Source organism: Colletotrichum tamarilloi, assembly GCF_030869305.1.
Source record: "Colletotrichum tamarilloi strain Tom-12 chromosome Unknown Scaffold_71.1, whole genome shotgun sequence".
Classification (NCBI taxonomy): Eukaryota; Fungi; Ascomycota; class Sordariomycetes; order Glomerellales; family Glomerellaceae; genus Colletotrichum; species Colletotrichum tamarilloi.
In genome coordinates this window covers 101,219-115,579 of record NW_026849453.1, presented here as the reverse complement: position 1 = coordinate 115,579, position 14,361 = coordinate 101,219, and the positions used below count along the sequence as shown (strand labels likewise).

Genomic DNA, 14,361 nt, shown 5'->3' with positions numbered 1-14,361 from the left:
CCCGCCTCCATTTCATGAGATGGAAAGGTTTGGTGTCAGTGTCAATCGAGACAGTGACCTTGCCACGGCATCCCCAAGCTATTTCGCATGTGATGTATCTACATATGTTGAGTGGAATATCACTATCTGCAAGCCGTCTAGATAATTCGAAGAAGCTATGAGAACCAAACTCACAGTCGGGGGTGGAATGTCTTCATCGCATAATTCTCGATAGTTCTCATCGTAGCTCCAAAGTTGCTGACTCTCGAACATCGCACACCTTGTCCGTACTCGAGGTGACTTTGTTGGACCACATTATGACAAAAATATCGTGTGTTAATTGCGGTAACAAGTCTATGGGATATTAATAATCGGTGATCTTCTACTTGATTCTCATTTTCGGGGAAGCCCGACAGGTGGGTATTGTGGGTGACCGAAGCGACCGGAGGGCCACAATATTTTGGAGTCTTAGCAGGATGGACCAACTACCACCCTCCCCTCACTGAGTAATACTTTCAGAGATCCGCAGGATCCGCATAGAGACGAGGCAAATCAGTTGTATACATGTATGTCAGTCAACGCAATATCAGGACATGGAACATCTCTCAACGAAGGCATTCTTCCGCCAAAACACGCGGCTTGGCTGTTTCCCGAGTAGCTCGGAATGCGGAATAGCCGCATTGGATGAGATTTTTACCAAGCAGTGCGTTGAAATCATCTACGTCTACCGGCACGGTTGACTCCTACTTCATGGCTTGACCTGTCGGATAACAAGAAACAAAGATATCCAATTAGAATCACGGTAAAAGCTGCCATATTGCTAAAGTCAGCCTTGGGTTGAATGCGACGTAAGCTATCGGATGTGTGGTTCATGAGTCGTCGTGTTCGTCCCATCCGCGCCTCCTTTAATGTTCTATGCGGGAGGGGCATTTCCTTCTAGAACCCGGTCAGGGAGGTCTCGCGAGGTCCGTAGAGACTTTGACATACACGCAAACGCGTCAGTGATAGGACTTCCGGTGGGACAATCCGGGCCAGAGCCTCGGTGTCAGTAGGGGTAGGGAGGCGGCCCGGTAGGCTGAGTCGGACGAAGCGGGTATTGTGGGCCTGTTCTCCCACCTCCCGAGCGCAACATCACCCACGTTCCGGGCAGAAAACTTGCCCTCTTTCCCCTTGGATCCCGGGGATGTACGGATCATTCACGTAGCTTTCTCATGCTAAGCTACGACCACACTCTATTCCTGGAACGATGGGCGCAAAATCCCGTAGACCAGATGAGCCTGTTCAACCAGATTCAAGGGATTACGAATATGGATCCTGGTTCTCCGACCTACATCCACTCTATCGGGACGGCCTAGTCGAGGCGCAGAGTAGTCGTAATGGGAGCTCATGCGAAAAGGGATGCCAAGTTGTGGGTAACGAGAAAATCATGATGAAGTTCAGAGTGAAGACACACATATAAAGCAAAGCTGCTATTACCGCAATAGAGGAGATTCTAAATCGTCAGAAGCAGCAACAAAACCTCATCCAGACCTTCACTAAGACTACTTTCCAAGCTTTTCCGCTCAATTACATCGAGATCTCTCTCCTTCTCTCTCTCTAACCACGTCTTGGCTTTGACTTACACACATCATATACGACAAGATGAAGTTTACTACTCTCGCTCTCGCTGCTCTCTCTTTGGCCGCCACCGAGGTCATTGCTCACCCTGAGAAGCTGACCAAGGAGAACGCAAAGAAAGAGGCAGCTCTTGCTGGTCGTTCAACCAACAAGTGCGCTGCTGCAATCAAGAAGCGCAAGGCTGAAATCATTGCCAAGCGCTCTCAGCGCCTCTATGAGCGCCGCGTCGAGAATGGCGACATTCTTCCAAACGTCCACGGCATGTCTAAGCGCAACACCCTTCAATACACCAGCATCCAGAACAACACCTGTCTCCTGGCCCCCGAAACTATTTTTGGTCCCTACGGCGTGGACGGCGAGTTGGTCCGTCACGACCTCCGCGAAACTCAGTCCGGCATTGATTTCTATCTCGACATAGGAATCATTGATGTCGAGACCTGCGAGCCGCTCGAGGGTGCCTCGGCCTCTATCTGGGCCTGCAATGCGACTGGCTCATATGCTTCCTTCACTGGCATTGACCCCGACACCTCTGAGTTGCTTGATGGCTGGAGCAAGCGATCTGATGGCACTACCGACGATGAGACTTTCCTCCGCGGCATTCAGGTCTCCGATGAGGCTGGTATGATCGAGTTTCTTACCAAGTTTCCCGGCTACTACACTTCTCGCTCTACTCACATCCACGTGGCTGTTCAAGCCAACGCCTCCGACGGTGTTGGTTTCAGCCAGAGCGCACTTCAGCACGTCGGACAGCTCTTCTTCGAGGAAGACCTCCTTTCCCAGGTCTACGCCGTTAGCCCCTACTCCGCCCACCTCGAGACCTTGAACCGCACCACCAATGCCGAGGACTCTGTCCTGTCCAGCGCTAGCGAGGACGGCTATAGCCCCTTCATCAGCGTCTCTCTTCTTGGAGACACCGTTGAGGACGGTCTCGTTGGCTACATCACTATCGGTGTCAACTCTACCGGTGACAGCATCGCTACCACTGGCACCGATGTGAACCCTCAAGGCTGGATCCCCACTGTTTCTGTGGGAACAGAAAAGATGGCGCAGGCTACTGCCGCTGACCGTGCTGCCGGTTACACTTCTTAAGCGAACAGTAACATTCGGATTCGCCGTTGTTGATCATGGAGCATTGCATGGCGGGATAGGAAAATGGTAGCATAGCATGGCGTTTTAACATAGATGGTTGTTTGCAATAGATTCATTTCATTCCACACACTCTCCATTACTTCCTTCTTAAAGCAGATTGAGTGGACTTTCAAATGTGCAAGTGATTCATGGAAACCAGGAGTATGGTTCTCGGATCATTCCCCAGATCATATGAGGACGATGCTCCCCAAATTTGGACAAGTCAGCGCGGTGTACTTCGATATCATCAAAGCCGACTTTTTGGTAAAGAGAGTGGCCAGCCTCTGTTGCCTCAAGATATATCGGAACTTCTAATCGGAGTGATTCCTGGATCCCGAAGGCCAGGAGATGTTGCCCCACGCCGCGGTGTTGATACAGGGGTTCTGTCACTAAGATATGAAGGTCTGCCATCACTTAGCATTAGGGAAGCTAGTCCTTTTCAGACTTGACGATTTGGAAAGACGACTCACAAACGCACGGCTTGTAGGCCATTAGACGGTCTCTCATTAAGCCCACGCCTCCAAACACCAAGCTGCAAGCCTCCTCATTGCAACTTTGGCCCCAAGAATGCAGTTTCCCTGTGCTCAAAGGCATGCCATGTTCGTAGACATGCCATTTGGCAAACCCAACGATTGCGCAATCACCTCTTCGCTCAGTGTCTACTGCCACGAACATTCGAACGGTCGGGTCGTCTCGAAGCTGCCTGATCAAGTCGGTGGTACGAAGCCCTAAGAACCCATCTTTCGGGACGTGACCGGGAAACATAATTTTAGTGAAAGGGCTTTTGCCAAAAGCTACGTGTCCGACCTCTGCGCATCGCTTGAGGTCGCTCTCGAGCGCAGTTCGAATCTCTATAGGCATGATCATAAGATGTTGTCGGTGATGATACAGGACTGGGCGAGTTTACGAGCTCATCAGTGTAAGTGGGATACCGAGGAACTAAAGCACCATCGCCCACAATCATGACGTTGAAGAATTTGTGGAGTAAGCGAACTCAATGATGCACGCCAGCATATCTTTTGTGGACGCAAGACAAAGTTGAGAAATCATGAATCTGTGCACACAACAGAGTTTAGACGGAGCCTGGAATGTGCACTTCCCGAAAAGGAAGCGCCGTTTGGCCAGCGAACGATTGGGGTGGCGAAGGCATAGCTCAATTTGATTGAGTTTATCTGCGGCTTCGGCTGCATTGCCATCAGACGAAAGGACATTAGGAATGGCATGTGGGACGTATGGGCGGTCTCAGACTTTGCTCATCTATGTCAGTTGAACTTTCCTCAGCGTTTCAGGCTTTTCTAAGTTCTTTTAGTGCCTACTAAGTACTATCATGTTCCCCAGACCGGATGTTGAAGATTAGTTCCTACGGCGACGCGGCGCTCGACATATGGCCTCTTGTTATTCCTGCCATCGAGATATTCATGCCTCGAACTTAATGATCAAACTTCCGCGACGGCGTAATTGGCACGAGCGAGACAAGTTGATTTGATAGGCCGATAGCCTCTATTATATTAGTATCTGTTTATTTTCGTTATTCATAAATCTCTACTTCCACGCGGACAGAGCCTTCTTGGTCTCAGACTTGAGGTCTTCCTCCTGCAGACCCAACAACTTAACAGCCGCATTGTCCTTTGTGGCATTATCGTTGCCATCAGCAAAGCTGTACTGCTGCAACAAGTCGATAAAGGCGCTGAAGTCACCCTTGGACAGCTTCTCATCCGCAATCTTCTCCAGGTCGGCAGTCTTGACGTTGCTGACGGTGAAAGTAGAGCCAGTCAACTCCTCAACAACCTTGAGCAACTCGCGTTGAGTAGTCGTGAATGAAGCAACGTCAATATACTTGTTGGCTGTCGCCTCGGTGTTCTTGAGCACGCCAGCAACGGATTTTCCGATAAAGGGAAGAGATGATGGCGAAACAGGCTCGTTTCCAGAGTCAAAGATTCTGATAGCCTTGTTCTTGATATCGAAGCCCAGAAGGCCACCGCTAAAGTCCTATGCTCGATCAGCACGCTGACTACATGTAAAGATGGGAGAAGGTGGTAATTAGCTTACCCAATCGAAGAAGGGTCCAGTAGAGATACCAGTCCACGTGAATGAGCTGTTCTTCTCAGAGAGCTCAATCAAATAGTCAACAAACTCAATCTTGGGAGTCAAGATGCCGCCAATCTTAGAGCCGCGGGCCTTGCGAGTGTTGATTCCGAATTCTGATGGGATGAAGCGCTTAACTTGAGCGGCAACAGCAGCGTCGGCGAGTGTCTTTTGACTTCCGAATCCCGCATTTCCGACGACAGACACGACGGCGTCCTGGCCCTTGAAAACTTCTGTGACAGCTTCGACTGAGGAGAGATCGATCTTCTTAACAGTGGCCTCGGAGGGGAATGTTGCGCTGGACTCCTTTCTCGAGACTGCTGTGACTTCAAACCCGGCGTCAATGAGGCCACGGACGATGCTGGGGCCAAGGTTTCCGGAACCCTAGTGGAATTAGTGTCGGAACGTTAAGTGACATGATAGGTGAACTTACTCCGACAACAGCGACCTTCTTAACGACAGACATGTTGAGACTCTTGGACTTGGTTGAAGACTGTGTTGGAGTTTGGAGTTGAAGAATTGGAGAGTGAGAGTTGTTTTACGGGTTGTTATCTTCTCAGCTGCGAGTGACTTCAATTTCACCTCTATACTTGGAGGTTGGGCGCAACCTGCTTATATGCTTTGCTGGTGGACAGCTGTCTCCAAGCTTCACCCCGCCTCCACCGAGCTATCGCGCAATAACTGGAGATCTCGCACGATTGTGTATGCATCACGCAAGATCCACCACGGTTTCGCACTCAGTATTATCAATCAGCATCTCTGCCGTCTGGTGTAACGGCCCCCTCCCGGCGAGCGGGCATTGCTAAGGCGCCGACCTGACCCCTCTATGTCCCGGCGCTCCCACCGCGTCTTCTCGGTAACAAAGTGCTTCCGGACTCATTTTGCTTCCGAAGAACAGTGGTGGCTTTGTGTGCAACACTAATAAAGAAGGTTCCGGCTGCCGAGTGATGAGGCGATCCATTTAGACTCGGCACGGTACCCTCCTCTCGGCAGCTAAATGTCTTGGGTTTGCCGCTAAGTTTATCGGGCAATAGCAGCATGGTATTTCAAAGGCGCACGCATGGGCCGGGACAAAGGCGGACACGGATATTTTGACTAGCAATTGAAGTTTGAACAAGTCGCTTCTCCGATCCCACACCGGAACAATGCTGATAGTCTTTTTGGACACATGTGCAAAATACGATTGAGAGCTTCTAGCAGAAACGATATGCATTCGTAACGAGTCCATATTACACATCAGAGAACAGCAAGCTACCCTGAACGAAGTCTGGGTACCTACACGACTCGTGCACAATCCATACAGCGGCAGTATCCCACCGGTCTTTTTACTGAGCCATTATATCCGAAAATGATTATAAAGCCACCTGGCGCAAAAGCAGTGTTCTGATTTCCTATCCCTAACTCAAAGAACAAGATTTCTACTGAAGACTAAGAAGGGGACTTTGTCGCCGATGGAAACATGTTTTCACTCTCTGAGCTGCCTTTCAAAATTGCATGGGGCTCAACGTCAGGCGGTTCCGTTGTCTGAAAAACAAGAGGCCTTTTCCCCCACCAAAAACTAATACATATCCAGACTGACTTCGAAGGTTATTCCTGCTCCATGCTTCATATTCCACCTACCCGGATCAAACCTGCGCCCCTATACCCTTTCTGACTCTCCCACTGAAGGGAAGAGATTTGACGTGGCTGCGAAAGATATGTGATGCTCAGCCCTCTCAGCTCAACTGCTCAGAGGTATGCTAGGAAATGAAGCCCATGCCGTGCACCTCCAGCAGCTCAGAAGAATTGCGTGTTTGCGGAGACCGTCTTGGGCCTGGGCCGCATTCCAGAGCAGAGGGGTCCAAACCACGTGTCGAGATTTAGGAGAAGAAACGAGGAATGTGGGCTGGAACTCAGTAAGACCTGGGTTCAAGATATGCAAGCCCTGTATGGCCCAAGCCCCTGGGGAGCGAAGTTGGCATTCTGTAGACATGGTCGAAATGCAGGTTCATGTTGTGAAGTGTAAACAATGCAGCAAAGATGCCGGTTAACGACCATCGCTATAAATGGAGACGTTGATGCCGCCATCAACGACGTTGTCACTTGTGGACCCTAAGCAAGGCAGAGGCCAGATCCACGTCTATCAGCCGCGCCGGCTATCATACAGTCTTTACCGCCCGAACAATGTCGCTCTTCAGCACACGTACGCTCGTTACCGCCCTTTTGTTGGCACAGTCATTCGCTTTACCCGCCCCGGAATCCAAGCCAGTCCAGCTCGAAGAAAGAAACATCTGCAACGACGGCGAGCTTGCTGCCAAGAATCCGCGCGCAGCTTTCTTCCGCAAGGTCGTGGATGAGTCAAACTATAGCAACCATAGTAGAGTACCGACGCCGAAGGATGTTCCCCTAAAGGTCGGCATCATTGGCGGTGGAGCTGCCGGACTCTACGCTGCCATTCTACTTGACTCCCTCGGAATTGACTACGACATTCATGAGGTCTCTGGACGCATTGGCGGGAGAATCTTCACCTACCATTTTGATCAAGAGGCTTGGGACAAGTCCACACCCGTAGACCCTGCCTACTATGATTACTACGTGAGTTGTTGTCGCTAAACAGCGCACCATTCCCTAGCTAACATGATCACTGCAGGACGTCGGCGCCATGCGCTTCCCTCCGATGCCTTACATGAGCCGCATCATTGGAAACGACTCATGGAGTCTTATCCCCTACATCAATGCGAGGGTAGCTGAACGCGACCAGGTTGTTAAGAAACACTACATCTTCAGAACGGACAACACGTTCAGACGATTCAATGGCATCACCTCTCTTCTCCAAGACCCGAACTCTGCCTCCCCTGCTAGGTACGACGTTCCGGTATTCAACTCGACCTTTAACACGCAGTCTGCGTACAATGTGTGGAAGGCTCAAGTCAGCAGCATGACGACAGCGCTCTCAGCCAATTTTGACACAGGTTTCAACCTCCTCATGAAGTATGATTCCATGACGGTCCGAGAGTTCCTCTTGGACCAGGGCTTTACCAACACCGAGATCGACTGGATGGAGACCATCAACGATGCCACAGGTCACTACGATATGTACTCCATGTCTCAAGCCGTCCTAGAGCAGTGGATTTTTGACAGTGCAGATATTGACAACTGGTCGCTGATCAACGGCGGTATGGACATGTTGACCAAGGGCATGAACCTCATTGTGAAGAACAAGCCCGTTCTGCACAACAGGGTTTCCGACATTAAGAAGAATGCCAATGGCTCCTTGAAGATTGTCGTCAACGGCACCAAGGAGTACGACTACGCTCATGTCATCTCAACTGTTCCGTTGGGCGCCCTCCAGGCTATCAACATGACCGAGCTAGAGCTCAACTATTTTGAAAACCATGCCATCCGCTCTCTCAAGTAAGTCCACTTACCTTCTACTTCAGCCGGGTTTCTTCCAAACCCAAGCTAACTTCGTACTGAAGCTACGATCCGTCGACAAAGATTGGATTCAAGTTCAAGACTCGCTGGTAAGCTGTTTTCCGGCCATAGCATCAAACTTGGGGGTTTAACTAACTCGCTCATTCCAGGTGGGAAAACCTCGCCACCGGTCCTTTCAAGGGCGGTCAATCCTTCACCGATCTTCCTATCCGCCGCTGTGTCTACCCCTCTTACGGCGTCGATGTCCCGGGTGCCCCGGGAACCATGATCGCCAGCTACGTCTGGGGCCAGGATGCCTCCAGACTAGGCTCCTACATGAACCCGCACAATGAGAAACAACAGGCACCTTATCAGCCAGAGAGCATCGACGTCATGGTCGACTTGACTCTGAGGAACCTGGCAGAGCTCAACGGCGTGTCTCACGAGTTTCTCCTGTCGCAATTTGAGGGATACCACGCCTACGACTGGTACGGATCGGCTTATTCCAACGGCGCCTTTGCCATCTTCGGCCCGGGGCAGTTCAGCAGCACGCTGCCGTGGTTGATGAGGCCTTCTGCTGATGGCCACATGCACTTCGCGGGCGAGGCGCTGAGTTCGGGCCACGCTTGGATCATCGGTGCGGTCAACAGCGCCTGGAGAACTGTGTTTGAGATTCTTTGCACTGAAGGTCTGGAGGACAAGAAGAAGCAGTTCGTTGAGCAGTGGGGTGTTATTGATGAGGTTGACATGGGCTGGTATGACTGGTCTCCAGAGGGGTTTCCATGAGGGCAATAGAATCTCGGCTCTAGGCACGGGGTTGCGGGGTGCATGGTGCAGCAACGAAGCCAGCTAAAGGTTGCGCGCATCTGTCTTCAACCAAGTATCCGTATTTCATTGTCTACTTTTACTACCAAACTCAACAAGATATACGTAATGTTAATTCTACAATCACGCAGATATCCGTAAGGCCATCTGTGTTCTACCGCAATGCGCGTTCACTGTTTGCGAAAATTGTTTTTGGTGTTTACGGGCTTCGTACAATTACTGGGATGTTGTCCCCTGCCTTGATCTCTGAAGCTACACCAAACTACACGGACCAATCTGAGAGCCGCTCGTAGGAGCCGTCATTATGAGCCATCTCGACTCATCCACACTTCCTAATCTAGCTCACCGATTCCCCACCCAACCAGCTCCCTTTCTGATTTGAATCTCTCCGTCACTCGTTTCCACGTGCCGACGCTTGACAACATCGTATAGTACAGAGAGACTTGAATTCCCTGGATTGTCTCGAGACGTAAGTCAAACCAATCTTTTGTCAAAGCAATTCTGCCTCTCATTCAAAGAGAGGCCCAATAATCTGACTCCATGGCAACACTACAATCATCCCCATTTCCTACGTGCAGCTGGACTCGACCAGTATTCTACCGAGAACAGCAGCCAAAGGAGCCGGAACCACCTTGGGGAGCTTACCTGGTGGGATTCTCATCAGGCAATGGGCCCTATGTTTGGGTGGCAGGGCATCACGACAGACTCAGGGGATGGATCTCAACTTCCAGACTACCAAATCCCTCTCGATCCGCAACTTGAAGCCGATGAGTTGCCTCGAGCAAGTAGTCAGGACGACAGCATCGCTGCGCTGGGGGCGTTGCATACAGGTCGGGAAGATGTCTTTCTGGGTATGCTTGGTAGCATCGAGCCTTCCCAATCACCAGGACCGCATGGTACGTTCAAGTGGTGTTGATTCACCTAGCCATCTTCTTACTGATATCCATCTCAGACTGCCAACCATCTCAAACAGCCACTCATAGAAGCCCACCGGAAAGCATTCCAATCACCTTGGATAATCCCGAGTCCATCTTCTCCTCGACCTTTTATTCGAGGAGGACCACTTCCGATCCTCTGCCTTCACAGCCCTCAGCCCCCGCAACTCAGCGCCGCGGTCACTCCGCATCTGGCACCAAACGCAAAGCCAACGGATCTCCAACCACTGACCTCGACTCGATCGATGAAGATAACGCTAATGCTATCAAAAGACAGCGCAATACTGTCGCAGCTCGAAGATATCGTCAAAAAGGCCGTGACCGCATAACGGAGCTAGAATCTGCTCTCAAAGTTGTCGAGGAGGAGCGTGACAGACTGAAGCTGCAGCTCGCGAGAAGGGAGGCCGAGGTTGACGCGTTGAGAGAAATAATGAAGAAGTAGGGTGTTACTGTCTTCCACCAGAAAATCGTACCATGTGTTAGTACGAAACCCTCATTCCTATCATTCGTCGCGGGCTGGCATGAGAAACAACATCGCTCCCAAAGTGTTTGATAATATTGCATCTGATGCATTACTCCAATTTCGATTTGGAATCCAGTGCGCGCATCGTGGTGATTAAGTCCTGAGGCGGTTGTTCAGGCTGCCTCTCTAGATGTATCATTACATCAACAACGCTATGATTTTCCTTTTTGTCCCAGTTCACCACCGCCCCAACAACACCCCATGGGAATTGCCGAATCGAGTTCTGTTGAAGAGACGCAGTTCTGTCAGAATAGCGCATGAAAGAATAAAACCCGATGGATGCGCCGACATTTGAGGGTGCTGGTGTGACTTTACAGCGCCACCTTTGCTCTGGAGATTGAGATTCTGGCCTTGAATCCTTTCCATACAAGACAGCAAACTGTAACACTCGCCGTTGTCCTTTCAATTCCTCTAATTCGATCACGAAAGCCCAGATTGGATCGCACATAAATGCGACTGCTCTTCTAAACTCCCCCGGTTTCGTCTGGAAGGCGTACGCATCCCCTTTCATCTCCATTTTCAGAGGGGGGTACGCAGTAAGAACGGTCGCAGACACAGCCTCATTCCGCCTGTCAAATCGCAGCCGGGATTTCTCGGCCTTTAGATTCCAGGACTCTGCTAGAGATTCGACGTAGTACGCTGGAGTTGCCCGGAGATAGAACGTTGTCGATTGAAATATCTCTAGCATCGCAAAGGGGACCGCATAGAGTCGATCTGTATCGCGCCGATACGCCTTAGCCGCGCAATTTGTATACTTATCTTCGTCTGAAAGCATGATACAGAGACAATATATGCCGTTCGGTAAATGAATGTTCAAATCAGTCCACGCAAGCCAAGTGTTTGGATGTGGGTTCAATCCCCTGTTCGTGAACATGGTAATTGAGATACCCCGCGGCGATAACGCAGGCGGAGAGAAATCAGGCCTCAGATGCGGTTGATGAACGTCGGTAGTGACGCCATTCAGATAAGGCTTAATGCACCTGAGCATTAACTCTTTATCTGGCTTGATCAAACTTGAACACGTTGATCCTCGCACACTGATCCTTTGCATGCCAGTGTCAAAATCTCTTTTAATCGCAGCTTCCGAAACATGGCTCGTATCTATTCTCATAGTGCCGAAGTCTCTCGGATGCGACGCAAGGGCCGATGGGTATATTCTGAGCGGCTGGGGCGACGTATCGTATGACGTCCAGGCCATTAAGCTGTAGCCTTCAATGGTTCTGAGAATCTCTTCTTGGAGGCGGCGGAACGCACGGTCTCCCTCGCCATATAGAAGCGGCATGTTGACGTCAAATATGCCTAACAGGCAATAAGCCATGTCTTCGACGCGAGTTGTTTCTCGGCTGGCAGCCCACTGCATTCTACTCCACACAGTGAACTTTGACAGGTTTTCTACGCCTTCTGACTCGAGAGCCTCTTTGTCGATCATGGTGTGTTCGTGGATGATACCCGAAAGATCACTCCTCGTCCCAAGAAAGGACCAGTCTGAAACATGAAAGTCGACTCTTTGCGGTGCAATAAGCTCTTGAAGAGTCCACCCTCGTGTAAACCATCGGCTCCTGAGGAAAGCATTCTGATCCTTTTTGATGGAGGTAACATAATTCGAGTCCAGGTCAGGAGCGAGATTCAGAAAGCCAATAAGCGGGGCGTATCTCAATGGAGGCACATCTTCAAGGTAGGCGTAGCAGATCTCAGCTTCTCTGTACCAACGGAACATGGAGTTGATGGCCTCGGATAGCTCAGAGCTTGAAGACTTGTCGATACAGCATGTGTCGATCCAGATCCAGTCAAAGCCATCACCCAGAGCGAGCGCACAAGCGCCCTTGATCTTATTCCATCCAGCTTTGATACTAGAAGCAGCCCAGTCTCCTGCTTCCGTGTCCTGGAGAATGATCTCTTCCGAGCCCCATGTATGGGAAAGAATGGCGTACTTGGGTCTTTCGCTCACAAAGTCCTTGACCTTGAGCGTCGCGGTGTTTAGCAGTCGCATGTTGACGGTAGCGAGAGCAGGGGTTGGCGCGGGGAAAGCAGGCAAGGTGAGGAAATTCGACCAGATTTCTAGGTAGTTCTCAGCCACGTGATGTATGCATCCATTTCAGCTGAGGCTGAGTTATCTGCATGTCGCAAGTGGTTGATTGGTCACAGTTGAACTTAGCATAGGATCATGGGATTGGGAGTTTTTCTATTTCAATTTTCTAGTGACCTTATTTAAGGAGCTTCAGTCGGGTCCCTATCACCTTTTGTTAGCCTCGCTTTCTTAGACACACTTCATCAAGTCATTTGATAACATACCAATCGGTCACCAAGTGCTCATCAAGCGCATCTAACACAGCAAGATCCTCCGGCGAGATTTCATACTCGGCCACGTTCGCGTTCTCAATGAGACGCTCCTGCCGCACACTTTTGGGAAGAGTAATCATTCCACGGTCCAGAGACCAGCTACAGAGGCGTTAATCAGATGCTGTGATCATATCGAAACAGGGATGATAACTCACCGAACAAACAGCTGCGCAGGAGTGCAGCCGTACTTCTTGGCCAGCTCCAGGATCTTGGGGTGCTTCATGCGCATGCCGCGGGCCAGCGGCGCGTAGGCCTCAATGGCAATGTTGTGCTTGGCGCAGGTCTCTCTGATGCGAGTCTGCGTGTTGAAGGGGTGGACCTCGATCTGGTTGATGACGGGTGCGATGCGAGGCTTCGATGCCATCAACTCTTCAATCTGTAAATCTTGTCAACGTCTCTTGAGTTCCCAAACTCAATGAATGCCCCAGCAGGACTCTCGAAAGTCTGAGCAAACTCACATGAGCTGCACCGTAGTTGCTGACACCACCCATCTTCACCTCCCCAGCATCAATCGCATCCTCAATCGCTTTCCAACTCGTCAAACGTGCCTCCTTGCCACCATACGGACTATGCAGCAAAAACAAATCAATGTACCCCAGCCCAGCAACCTGAACAGACTCCTTGATCGACTTGCGAACGGCGTCGTACGAGGTACTGCTGCTCGCCAGCTTGCTCGTGTAAAACACGTCGTCGCGCTTCAGACCCTGCGTGTTTTGAGGGCTGGCAAGGAAATCGGCAATCGCTTTACCTGATTCCGCTTCGTTGTCGTACATTTGCGCGCAGTCGAAGCCGCGGTAGCCGGCGGTCAGGGCCCATGGGATGGACTTTGTGGCTTCGCGGCCTGACATGCAGTAGAGACCCAACTGGATCTGGGGGATGGACTTGCCATTTGCGAGCTTTGGTCTGCGTTAGCTGATGTGCCCGGAGTTACGGGACTGTGGATAATATGGATGGTATCGTGATGACATTCAGGGTGAGAGGTGAGAACTCACTGTGAGGCGCGTGGCCAGAGTGTACTTGTTGGACGCCATTGTGATTGCTTTGGTCTCACTTTCGGTATCGTAGGATTGGACTTCGGAGAGATCAAAGTGAGAAGGAATCCAGAATTCACTCGGAGTTGAGGGTCGCAAGAGTTGTCGCCGACATTGCGGGCTGTACCCGCCGTGACATCACGCTGAAAAGAGGGGCGGTGGCGGGGCATCATTCCGCCCCGGTTTCGGTCTCCGAACGAACGTCTTGAAATCTCCGGCAGCCAAAATTCAACTCGGACCTGAACACAGACGCATCTCGGAAGCACACTGTCCCACCATTGGTTCCATGGAGATATTCTTGCGCTATTTCCCTGTCAAGCTCGCCCGATCCCCGAGAGGATCGTACGAGTAAGGTAGCATCAACGCCAGACCGGGCTTTTGCACCACACTTGCCCCGCGGTTTCCAACACATCCGGAGGTGATTCCGCGGCACAAACTCGAGCGCCGCCTAAAGTTTCCAGCGCTGGGTGTCACCAAAGAATAGGTATCGAGCAGACAGCACTCA

At 50.9% G+C, this 14,361-nt stretch overlaps 8 protein-coding genes across 8 annotated transcripts; 3 read left to right on the top strand and 5 right to left on the bottom strand.

Moving 5' to 3' along the window:
* Positions 1–1,620: 1,620 nt before the first annotated feature.
* CTAM01_12042 (uncharacterized protein) lies at positions 1,621–2,685 on the top strand (the record flags this gene model as incomplete). The annotated part of the gene is made up of 1 exon (XM_060528050.1): positions 1,621–2,685. One exon carries the CDS (start codon positions 1,621–1,623, stop codon positions 2,683–2,685), a length of 1,065 nt encoding a protein of 354 aa, XP_060377317.1.
* A 186-nt stretch (positions 2,686–2,871) lies between these two features.
* On the bottom strand, positions 2,872–3,585 carry CTAM01_12041 (acetyltransferase; the record flags this gene model as incomplete). Its single annotated transcript, XM_060528049.1, has 2 exons — positions 2,872–3,128; positions 3,195–3,585. The coding sequence occupies 2 exons, from the start codon at positions 3,583–3,585 to the stop codon at positions 2,872–2,874; spliced, it is 648 nt and encodes a 215-aa protein (XP_060377316.1).
* Positions 3,586–4,266: 681 nt separating this feature from the next.
* On the bottom strand, positions 4,267–5,275 carry CTAM01_12040 (NmrA-like family protein; the record flags this gene model as incomplete). The annotated part of the gene is made up of 3 exons (XM_060528048.1): positions 4,267–4,713; positions 4,774–5,193; positions 5,243–5,275. The coding sequence occupies 3 exons, from the start codon at positions 5,273–5,275 to the stop codon at positions 4,267–4,269; spliced, it is 900 nt and encodes a 299-aa protein (XP_060377315.1).
* A 336-nt stretch (positions 5,276–5,611) lies between these two features.
* CTAM01_12039 (uncharacterized protein) lies at positions 5,612–5,770 on the bottom strand (the record flags this gene model as incomplete). Its single annotated transcript, XM_060528047.1, has 1 exon — positions 5,612–5,770. The coding sequence occupies one exon, from the start codon at positions 5,768–5,770 to the stop codon at positions 5,612–5,614; it is 159 nt and encodes a 52-aa protein (XP_060377314.1).
* A 1,202-nt stretch (positions 5,771–6,972) lies between these two features.
* On the top strand, positions 6,973–8,988 carry CTAM01_12038 (L-amino acid oxidase; the record flags this gene model as incomplete). Its single annotated transcript, XM_060528046.1, has 4 exons — positions 6,973–7,383; positions 7,439–8,202; positions 8,268–8,312; positions 8,373–8,988. 4 exons carry the CDS (start codon positions 6,973–6,975, stop codon positions 8,986–8,988), a joined length of 1,836 nt encoding a protein of 611 aa, XP_060377313.1.
* A 706-nt stretch (positions 8,989–9,694) lies between these two features.
* On the top strand, positions 9,695–10,404 carry CTAM01_12037 (BZIP transcription factor JlbA/IDI-4; the record flags this gene model as incomplete). Its single annotated transcript, XM_060528045.1, has 2 exons — positions 9,695–9,923; positions 9,980–10,404. 2 exons carry the CDS (start codon positions 9,695–9,697, stop codon positions 10,402–10,404), a joined length of 654 nt encoding a protein of 217 aa, XP_060377312.1.
* A 130-nt stretch (positions 10,405–10,534) lies between these two features.
* On the bottom strand, positions 10,535–12,475 carry CTAM01_12036 (heterokaryon incompatibility protein; the record flags this gene model as incomplete). The annotated part of the gene is made up of 1 exon (XM_060528044.1): positions 10,535–12,475. One exon carries the CDS (start codon positions 12,473–12,475, stop codon positions 10,535–10,537), a length of 1,941 nt encoding a protein of 646 aa, XP_060377311.1.
* Positions 12,476–12,693: 218 nt separating this feature from the next.
* On the bottom strand, positions 12,694–13,856 carry CTAM01_12035 (aldo/keto reductase; the record flags this gene model as incomplete). Its single annotated transcript, XM_060528043.1, has 5 exons — positions 12,694–12,715; positions 12,778–12,924; positions 12,981–13,201; positions 13,284–13,721; positions 13,818–13,856. The coding sequence occupies 5 exons, from the start codon at positions 13,854–13,856 to the stop codon at positions 12,694–12,696; spliced, it is 867 nt and encodes a 288-aa protein (XP_060377310.1).
* Positions 13,857–14,361: the final 505 nt, after the last annotated feature.